This window comes from Trachurus japonicus, chromosome 8 (genome assembly GCF_045865225.1).
Source record: "Trachurus japonicus isolate A0001 chromosome 8, Traja_1.0".
Lineage (NCBI taxonomy): Eukaryota > Metazoa > Chordata > Actinopteri > Carangiformes > Carangidae > Trachurus > Trachurus japonicus.
Window position 1 is genome coordinate 6,332,898 of NC_140914.1, and position 11,301 is coordinate 6,344,198.

An 11,301-nucleotide genomic window follows, 5' to 3' on the forward strand; every position below is an offset into this window, starting at 1 on the left:
ATTTGTTTCATTAAAGCAACACTATGTAAAATAATGTTTCTAAATGTATTTAAGTGGTTGAAAAACTGTTAATAAGATGAATCGGTTGCTGGATTGTTGATGGAGCCGATGCTGGTGCTGTGCCGTACTGGTGCCAAGCAAAGAGGGTTTTGTATGTTACTGGAGCTCTAGAGGACCACGGTGGCGCTGCGTTCCTACCCGGTCAGGGAAGTTACAGAGTGCAGTTGCAGCCGGCGAGACCTTGCTGAAGCTGCAGCGGGGTCGCGATTCATCATATTAACTGTTTTTTCTACCACTTCAATGAGTTTAGAAACATTATTTTAAGGTTGAAAAACTACATAGTGTTGCTTTAACTCATGATATTTAACTCCCCTGCATTCTGGCATTTGAATAAATGTACTTTTATTTTGAAAATCGGCTGAATCCGAACAAACACTGCATTCAGAAACACTCCTCCACTGTTAGTCAGGTCTGAACCTGTGGGTTTTCCTAACAAAGCTTTGTTAGATAAAGATGAGACGAACACCAAGATCTGATCTGAGGTCTGTTGTTGAAGCTTTAGAGATGAAGAAAGATTCATTTAGTTTTATTGTTAAAAATTGTTTTAAGCAACAAAACTTCATCAGTGACCGTTGTTCAGTTCAGTTCAGCTGTGTATCTTAGTCCATGTTCTGCAGGTTACAGGCCATTTCATCAAGTTTATTGGTTAAAATGTGGAACAAAACAACAATGTGTTTCAAATCTTGTACTTTCCGCTGCTTTAAGTTAAAATCTTAAAACATCAGTCACGTGACTCGGTAACGAAGCTCTGTCCTCACAGCAGCCGGGCACCACACCGGTCCTGACTGAGGTCTGCGTGGGCACAGCCGGCCGCTTGTTCCCGTCGGAGACAGAGACTTCACTGTGTCCCCGACTGACTGACTGCATGTGCTGCAGACCTGGAGTCTGTCGGGACCCTGGTTCTGCTTGGTGGGGCCGACAGCCCCCAGCGACCTGCTGCAGCAGCAGCTGGAGAGAGACTGGTTGAATCTGAGGTCTGAATGCAGCAGCAGTCGGCCTTTTTTTTGTCTTTTGGTCTCACACTGCAAAAACTCAAAATCTTTCCAAGAATATTTGTCTTATTTCTTGTCAAAATGTCTAATTTCTAGTCAAAACTAAACTCTCACCTAAAAATGAACTTGTTTTTAGATAATTCTCATTTGTTTCAAACAAACTTTCACTTGAAATAAGGAGAAAAATCTGCCAGTGAAAGCAAGTTTTTTGTGCTTGTAATAAGGAAGAACAACTTGCTCCACTATCAGATTTGTCTACTTATTTCAAGTGAAAATATGCTTGAAAGAAGTAAAAAGTGTCTAGAACAAGCTACTTTTATGTGATGAGTCTTATTTTTAGTATAATGAGACGTTTTGACCAGAAATTACATTTTTGACTAGAAATAAGAGAAATATTCTTGGTAAGATTTTGAGTTTTTGCTGTGCAAATCCTGTTTCCATGGTCGCTCTGTTTGGGTCAGGGTGTGCACGGCCCAGTGTGTGTGTGTGTGTGTGTGTGTGTGTGACTTCCTGTGTCATGTGAGGGAGGTCATTCATTACAAATCAATCTGATATCAAACGATTTAAGGCGTCAGACATCGGTTACCTCGGCTCTGAGCTCACGTAACGCCTCCTCCTCTGCTCCACTGACCGCGACCTTCACTCTGACCCCCCCTCCCCTCCCACTCCCTCCTCCCACCACACACACACACACACACACACACACACTCACCACCAGTGAGCGCTGAAACTCGCTCTTGGCTATTGACCCATCATGAAGCCAGCGAGCACCCAGCATGCCTTTCACCAGCATGACCTGTCAACACTTTCCATTTGATTGAGACTTTGCTTTTGTGCTGAGCCGTTATTAATAATACAGAGTCGACTGCTTTAATTATTCATCTGCATTTACGGCTGCTCTCTCTCTCTCTCTGTGTGTGTGTGTGTGTGTGTGTGTACAGATCCGGCGCAGGAGGCCCACGCCCGCCACGCTGTTCAGAGTCGCCGACCAGACGTCTCCTGAGGACGATCAGTCCACTCATCAGGTAAAGGTGAAGTCGAAACAATTTTCTTACTCTAGGTGTCTGTGAAGCCTCCTCCTCCTCCTCCTCCTCCTCCTCCTCCTGGATTTTACCCACAATTCACCAACGAACAAACCGCCATCTTTGTGTCTTGTGACGTGCTGATCTCCCTCATCCTCTGATGTCTGAACCTGATCTGGATCCTTCAATGACTCACTGGTCAAACTCAATGACTTTTTAATTTCATTTCTTTACAATCAAAAGTTTAAGAGTAAATCCTCACTGCGGACTGTGCAGCCATCTTGAGTTTGAACATGTCTCTTCTTCGTGTTATAAAGTGCATTCATTCATGCATTTCATCGTTTTACTGTGTTTTTAATGTGTCATGTTGTTCACCGTGCTGCATTCACTGTCTGTAAATCTGTGTATGTGTTTCACTTCACTTGGATGTTTGAATGATATCTGTGCAGCATTTTTGTAGTTCAGTCAGGACCACTTTTGTCAAAATAATCTTTATTTACTTGCACAGTTTTATTTGGCGGTATGATACTGTTCTGGGACCCCTGCTCTTCCACGTGCTTGCGAAAGTGCCAGCAGAGGAAGCAGGAAGGAGGCTCGGGCGAGAGCAGTTTAAATAACCCGCTCTGAATGCAATTTCCCAATAGGGAGCGGACACGCAGAGTCAGCTGAGCCATCAGCTGATCTGCGCCGGCGATGACAGCAATGCAGTTAGAGCTTGACGTCGTGGCCTGCCAGAACTAACGCTATGCTCAATTTTTAGACATGTAGACAACAGATCGTGTGACTGGATTTCTTTAGGAAACATCTGTAAACAAACACATTGTCTGAACTCAGTTGTAAATAATGTGAGAAACCAACATTGTCACAGTATCTGATGGCTCCTATACAGTTAGATCAAGAAGAAACCCAGACTGATGCTCTACCAACACAATGTGGAAGAATTTACCAATTTGTCTATGAGAACTTACAACTTACTTATTGACGCTCTTTTTAAATCCATATTATGCATTGTTTTGTATATTTTGTACATTTTCACATGTTATATTTGTTGCATTTTATGCATATTAAGTTGTATGTGGACACCAGGAAGAGAAGCTGCTGCAGCTCTAACAGGAATCTGAATACATAATAATATTCATGAGCATCTCCTGATCTCCTTTTGCTTTTAGGGATGTTGCAGGAATCTGGATCAGCAGCTCCAGTCCTGTGATTTGGGGTCATAGTGAGAAATATCAACATCTCTGGACTCTGGGGATTTTTTTTTGTGCAATGAAACGATGATTTTGTAACATTACATTTAGTTTTGGGAGGCAATCACAGTCCAATATGTACAGAGAAGGATTAAGGCCACGTGTGAATTTATTTATTTTTTATTCCCAGAATTTAGAGTTTAAAAGTTTAAAAGTCAGATTCATGTAGAAGAAAAAAGGTAGGCTATGACACACTGAGCATGGACTTTTTGTCTTTAGGGAGAATTTGAAGGTGACGCTGTGTGTTGTGTCTTTGTGTTTGCAGTGGGTCGTGGGAGAGAACGGCGTGCTCAAACCAAAGCGTGTAAATCCAAACGTGTATCAGCCTCCATCACTTAAAGGTCGGTAGAAGCGGCGCTGGCGCTGCAGGTGGTCGCCCTCGCTCTGTGTGTATGTGTGTGTGTGTGTGTGTGTGTGTGTTGTGATTCATCCTTGTGTTTTAGTCCTTTTCTGTTTTTACCGGGCTTCGCTGCCGTCGATTTCCTCTTCGCTTCTCGTGCTTCACGGTGGCACATAAAGAAAAAAACGAACAATGCATGCGACAGATGGGTATAGATCTGCATTTAAAAGCCTTTGCTTCTTCTTCTCTGCTCTGTGCATGTGCATGTGTGACACTGACACACACACACACACACACACACACACACACACGTAGACGTATCTGTGGTGTTATCGTGCAGCAGTTGTGTGTTTGTGTGCAGCAGCACAGAGGGAGAAAGGGAGAAAGAGAGAGAGATTATAGTGTGACAGCTGTGAGACACTGAGTGTGAGTCTAGGAAAAGTCTGGATCATCCAGGATTACAGTCTGTTGTGTATACAGCTGTGGCACACACACACACACACACACACGCACACACATACAGGCATGAACACCGACACATAAGACAAAAAAGAAAAACAGGCATGAACACAAACAACACGCCTACATGTGGCTGCTTTCTTGCTGCATGTTGTTCAAATTTCTCAAATGCTTCTCTGCAGAGGTTCGTTTCATTCTGGGTGTGTGTGTGTGTGTGTGTGTGTGTGTGTGGTGTGTGTGTGTGTGGCGTGTGTGTGATGCATGCGGAGCGATGATATAATGAGACAGGAAGTCCTCGGTCCTGCAGCAGGAATCTGTCCTTCATCAGAGAGAGGAGGAGAGGGCGAGCTGCTATCTCGCAATAATTTCTAAATTACATAACCTACCTTTAGATAGAGAGAGAGTGAGAGTGTGTGTGTGTGTGTGTGTGTGTGTGTGTGTGTGTGTGGTGCACCGTGCGTCTGAGGGTGTGAAAGAGGCCAAGGTGACTCAGGAGGGCAGGAAGTGAGAGGAGGGGGAGTGGAGGTGGAGAGTGAGTCAGCAGTGGAGGAAAGTGGAGGGTAGAAACAAACAGATGGAAGAACAGGGTGATGGAGGGGACAGAGAGAAAACAACAGCCAGCGCTGCACTGTAAAAAAAAATAAAAAAAATAAAACACTATATAAATAAATAAATGAAATCATGAGTGTGGGATCTGTCTGTCTGTCTGCTTGTGTCTGATTGGCTCCTGCCGCCTGGCGGGTTTTTAAGGAGAGACACTACAGGTGAATAGGGTAAAAATTTTAACTAACAGGTATCACCATGAAACTTCCCAAGTTTATCACTGACATTAAGACAAATATTTTAAAGTTTTGTCTAATTTTATGTTTAAATATGTAAATGAGGCAATATCTGATGAAATATGCGCTAATTTGCATACTTTTCCAGAACTGAAATCTGAACAATGGATGAAGCCACATTCAAAATTCTTGTTTTATTTTGTTGACATATTAGAGTCAGAAGTTTTTACAGAGGGGATTTTGGATATCTCTTTTTATCACTTTGTAAATGAGAAAATACTGTTACCAGCCCTAAAAAATCCAACTTTGCCATGTTTTTAGGAATAAAATGATGTATAAATGAGGCTGTGAATGATATATCAACAATCCCCTCTGTAAAAACCTCAAAGTGGAAGGTTTGGTGTCTGTAAGTGCCGCTGAAGTGGAGTTTTCTAGCTCAGAGTCTGAGGAAAAACTCATTTTGAGAAAACGGCCTTTAAAGACTTGTACTGTAAAATTCCATAGATTGTTAATGTCAATCGTACTTCTACGATTGGTTGTGGATACGGAGGAGAGGACCATTTTTGGAGCCAACATCATTGTTCAGGAGAGAGAAAGCTTTACAATGACACCTGACATGACATGGGTCAGACTAACTTTTGGTGAATTTAGGAGAAATCTACTGACGAAAGAGACAAAATGAAGTAAAATAAAACCATTTCTACCATTTATTTTGACTTTTCTGAAAGAATACATGTTAAGGAAGAAAAATAGCCCGAAATCTCAGTTGAAATTGATCAGTGCATGAAAAAACCGTATTTTTGCCTGTAGTGTCTCGCCAACAACCTGTGAGACTTGATAGAAACTGACAGTGTTAAAGCGTGGAGGTAAAACCAAAACAACAAATCCCTCTATCCTTGTATCCTTGTGTCGTCTCCCTGTGTGTGTGTGTCTGTGTGTGTGTGTTTGTACCTGTGTGTGTGTGTGTTTGTGTGTGTGTAGCTGTGCAGAAGATGGCTGAGGCACATATGCAGAACCTAGGCGTCTACCCTCCTTTGGAAGACCCTTGTGAAGGGGAGGAGGATGAGGACGGCTGGCAGGGGGAGGACACGTCTCCCACCAAAGCTGCTGCTGGTGAGAGAGAAGGAGAGGAGGAGAGAAACCGGAGACGACGAGGCAGCGAGGACGACTCTGTGTTGATGCTCTGCAGGAAAAACACACTCGGAGATAGAGAGGATGTGACCTCACAGCTGATTAATCAGATTAGTTTTTACCTGTAAATCCAGATGTTACATTCTCTATAGAAATAGAAATATCTAAAGGTGTGTTTTTCCTGCAGGGTTGTGTGAGTGGTTGAGTTTTTGCCCCTTTTTTCCCTCATATATTTATCCCTGATGTGTCTGCACATGATTCCCTGAAGTCTGAGACTCTGACGTTGTGTTTTGTCTGTGAGCAGCTGGAAGAAAAAAAAAAAACTTTCAGATGTCAGATGATAAAGTTATAAAGAACAAACTCTAGGCCTTAATATGATCAGTCAGGGTTGACGTAAACACAGTTTTATTACACTTCACTCAGTGGTTCTCATCTGACTGTGACAGCAGGATTCAAACACTGACACCTACGGTGGCCCAAAGAGGCCACACAACACACTGTAACTTAGAGAAAAAAACACATGCAAATAAACAAACTAGTGTTTCTCTTTGCACCGTGTCAGTACAGGACAAAACATCTTTTTTTTAATCTAAAGTTTCACATTGGGCATCAAACTAACTCAAACTAATGTTTACGAATACGAATACGAATACGAATACAGATTACTTTATTATTCCCCAAAGGGAAATTCATTTGTCCGTCAGCTTATCTTACATTTGTTTAGCTGTATTTGAAACCGCCGACTACATAGTGCGTTAGTATGTACTGTATACTGCAGACTGAATGTGTGATTCAGTAGTATGCTATTCCAGCAGACCGATCCGATTAACTTACCCGCAGGTCTTTAGAGGTTTACTGCTGGCTTTAATTCTTTTTGGAAGATAAATGTTGGTCTCATTGATGAAGTCTAATGACTGTATTAGCCACATTACAGTAGTTTGTCTGAATGAAAAGTGAAGCTTCACTTGTGAACCGGACAGAACAGCAGCGCTGCTTTGGGGCTCTGAACAGAAATCACCACATTTCAATAAATAAATGTTTCACAATGAACCGATTGGTCAGCATAACAGGGTTTGGGTATAGGGCAAAGACACTTTACTACTCTAAACTGTCTTACTGTGCGTTCACACCAAAAGCTTCCAAAGAAGCAAAGTCGCTCGAGGGTGCGCTTCAGACAGGACAGCTTCCAAAGCGCAAAAATATTTTTAGCCGCTTTGGTCGCTCTTCACGTGGCTGACGTCAAAGTTCAGTCGCGTTGGTCATTTAAAGGAGCCAAAGGACACCTCTATTCTGACTGGTTCCCACCGAACCGCGTCATAGCTAATTACCATAAAGTTAACCGAGACTCAACTTCTTGTCTGGATGCTTTGGAATCGCGGCTGACGGCAGTTGACGCTTTGGTTGCTCAGGTCGCTGGGCTCTCATTGAAAACTTTGGAAGCTTTTGGTGTAAACGCACAGTTAGGTTAGTGGCGCATTGCATTGTGGGATATAGATTGGTTGGATGTTTACTGGAGATTTTTTCAGAATCAGTACGACATACTGCTGCAACTTGGCCAAATCAGTACATACTAGCAGTGTAGTGCGGTTTTGAATACAGCCTTTGTTTATTAAAACTTAGAACTTAAAAAACGGTATGTTTATTTGCATGTGTTGAGCTCTCTGTGCCACCTTACACACCACTAGTTTGTCTGCTTCTTCTTCTAAAATGTGACCAGAAGAAAATGAAAGTGAAACCTTTGTTTGGCAGCACAGGTGTTGAAAAAGTCTAAAATATATTTTTTAAAACCAGCAGGAACCATGTCTGATCTCAGAGTTGTGTGTAGTGTGAGTTGCAGCAGCTGCAGGTGAAACTCTGTGAGCTCAGAGTCAGATCAGTGTGAGAGCGGAGGAGGCTTCATACCACACTGCTCTGACTGCTGCAGCAGCTGGAGCAGAGGTCAGAGGTCACACAGGGTTAATAATGAGCACACACACACACACACACACACACACACAGCCGCTGCCTGTACAGAGCTGGACTCTGATCCTGCTCAGGAGTTTAACCCTTCAAACCTCCTGTTAGGGTTGGAGATATAATATCTCTGCATGTTTGATCACTTGCAACATTTTCTTTCTTATTATGTTTGATGCTGCAGGTTTGTAGGCTTTTTTTTAATCTCCATCATATCACAGCAGCAGCATCTCATTCAGATGTATTGCTCAGTTGGCCCAGATCACAAGATCTATATTAAATCCATGTGTGGAAACACTATAGGAAGCTCACATGTCCTCATTTGGTTGAACTGATGGAAACTAAACATGCAACTTTTCAAGAATAAGAATAAATAAGATTAATTTCTGAAAAACAAATTGATAATGTAACCTCATGTACAATCAACAACTTAATCATAATCTATACGTTTTGTTAATAACATTAGTTAAACAACTTATTCCAAGAAACCTGAACCCTAACCCGACACACAAGGCTGCAGCTCATAGTTATTTTCATCATCTAATAATCAGCTTATTATTATTTATAATTACTTCACACTATTAAGCATTGTTACATTCTTATACTCTGTGTTATAAAAAGTTACAGATTAATGGTCTGGACTCTGGAAATAGCCAAAAATATACAACACAGTTTCCCATGACGTGTTCAAATGTCTTTTGTCTGTGATTTTGTTTTTTTGTCCTTAACACACTGATATTCAGTTAATTATCCCAGAGGAGTGAGAAAACACATTTTATAAACTTATTTGACATGTTTATCCTTCAAAGGTTTATGGATCAATGTTTAATGGAGAGACAGATAAGTTCAATCGACCACTTCCTATCAATACAGTCCACTCCATGTGACACTGATATCAATAGTTGATTAAAAACCCAAATGGCTGCCCTCCTCTGACCTCTGACCTTCGTCTTCTACCTCCCTCAGATCACCACGAGACGGCGGCGTCCACCGAGCAGTCGGACAAGTTGTCCAGCGTGAGGGAGACGAGCAAACAGATCCAGGCAGCACAGGAGGAAGAGGAGGAAGAGGAGGAGGAGGAAGAGGAGAAGAAGAAGAACGAGAAGGAGGAGGAAGACAAAGCCAAGGCAACGACAGAGGAGAGCAACCGAGGGAGCAACTGAAAGAGAGTGTGAGAGAGAGAAAGGGAGAGGGGTGGTGGAGGGAGGATTGGGAAGCGTGAGGGTGTGTAGTTGTCGTCAAATGGTTAAAATATGGAGAAAAACAAGAAGAAAGTGGAAAGAGTCTGAGATTGAAAGACAGATAAAGCTTTGTGTCGTGCTTCACCTCTACAAGGTCGAAGGTGGACGAAGGAGAGGACAGAGAGAGAGAGTCAGAGCTAACGAGCAGGTGAGGACAGGTCCACAGACAGACAGAGCAGACCACTGACGCCACTTCAGGCCCCAATGTCCCTTTGTTTAGTCGAGGAGGGGGGGCCGAGGTCGACTTGTGTCTCCCTCCTCTCTCTTTCTGTCTCTGTCTCTCTCTGTCCATTCAGTGCTTCTGCAGAATTGAGTGAAATGTTCCTTTAAAGAAGTTAAAAAAAACCACCTCCACAGCAGCAGACGGCTCTGATTGGACCCTTTCATAAGCACTTTGAAGGTCTATTTGATGAATAGTGGTGCACGTGCCCACTGATTCACTGTTTCAGCCCGTTTTGAATCAATGTGCGTATATATATATATCTATAATATATCTATACTGCCATCTAGTGGTAGGAAGTAGGAACGACAAGAGTTAAAGTGAGACTCCAGCCAAAAACTTTGAATTTTTGAATTATAACACCTGGATGTTTTTAAATGAAATTAAATCCTACTTACTTTTTTGATGCTATTTATGATCTGAAGTCTTAGAGTTATCAAATACATTTTCATTCATTTAATTTCAAGCTCTTTGTGTAACATGAAAATCCACCTGTACTGTTTTTAAATCTCATCTTTTCTCTGTGTCATCTATCTTCACTGTTTACTGTTCAATCAGACCTCTGTTCAATCACTTCATGCATTATGACTAATTAATTTACAACTGATTCCAACAGTGATCATTAAAAAATAAATAAATATATATATAACTAAAATAATAAATTCACTCTGTTCTTGTATATTAAAAAGCATTAAAGACATCTGTGCTGGAGTACCACTTTATTTCTGACCTAATGATAATAATAAGCACCAAAACGTTTGTCTATAATTGTGATAGACTTATGAGCAAGTGTGTGTTTGTTATTTCATACCATAGCCTACTTTTTATTTTTGAGCATTATACTTTTAAAATTAATAAATTTAAAGCTACCTCTGATTTGTTTTGAAACACACGTCCCCGCCCCGTCCTCCTCCAGGCCTCGTGCGTCGACTCATTGTGAACTGACACCGTTAGAAAAATATATTTAAAAAAAACAAAGACAGAAAAAAAAAACTAGAATAAAAAAAATAGCCTATATATAATTTGAAATCTTCTTTTTTTTCCAATAGTGTTGACTCATATGGGATTATTATTATTGTTCCTTTTGTATGTTAACACTTTTCTATCGTTGTCTTTTTAATCGTCCGCTCATGATTTGTGTGTCAGAGCTATTTTTCTATAATCTGACGTTGGTGTGTGAGTGACGGCTCAGCTTCGTCCTGTTTCTATACTGACACAAATACATACAGGCCTGAGTGTAGCATCATTAAAACCAGGCTCTGCGCTCTCTTTTTACCACATATTCACTCAGTTGAAGAGAAATAATGTTTTTACTCAGCATCTATAATTTAACTTCCAGTTGTAAAAAAACACAAACACAAACACAAACAGGTTCTGATTATATGACGTTTTCCACAGCTGTGCCACAGGATGAATTAATCTTCATGTTTGTATATAAAAGAAGAAAAAAAAACTGTATGAAACTTTTTTTGTTGGTTTGTTTTTTAACCTCTGACTTCTGACCTCCAAACTGCTGGATGACTGGGTGAAACACCGCCTCACCCCTTCCTCTCCTCCCCCATCCTCCTCCTCCTCCTCCTCCTCCCAGGTCAGAAGAAAGCAACCATGGGAAGACATGTATGAACTCTTAACTGCTTATTCTGTTCTTTTATTTTAAATTCCTCTCTTTTATTTTCCATTCTCTTGTTTCTCTATGTGATGTGGTTGTTTTAAAGTGAGCAACAATATGATATCAAAATAAACAGATTTTCCTTTTTCTCCTTCAACCTGATCCGTGCTTTATTGTGTGTGTGTGTTTAGAGAGAGAGAGAGAGAGTTAATCTATTCATCATCATCATTTATGTTGTTTCAAGC

At 41.3% G+C, this 11,301-nt stretch overlaps 1 protein-coding gene across 4 annotated transcripts in view; it reads left to right on the forward strand.

The window, feature by feature from the left end:
• Positions 1 to 11,213, forward strand: part of ppp1r1b (protein phosphatase 1, regulatory (inhibitor) subunit 1B) — a 31,872-nt gene extending 20,659 nt beyond the window's left edge. For 2 of the 4 annotated variants that reach the window (XM_085783433.1, XM_085783436.1), the window contains 4 exons: positions 1,994 to 2,083; positions 3,590 to 3,665; positions 5,884 to 6,015; positions 8,953 to 11,213. In XM_085783433.1, the coding sequence (XP_085639559.1) occupies positions 1,994 to 2,083; positions 3,590 to 3,665; positions 5,884 to 6,015; positions 8,953 to 9,149 (495 nt within the window). In that variant the 3' untranslated portion in view covers positions 9,150 to 11,213. The remainder of the gene's footprint in view (positions 1 to 1,993; positions 2,084 to 3,589; positions 3,666 to 5,883; positions 6,016 to 8,952) is intronic. The other 2 variants (XM_085783434.1, XM_085783437.1) reach the window with 1 other exon arrangement.
• Positions 11,214 to 11,301: the final 88 nt, after the last annotated feature.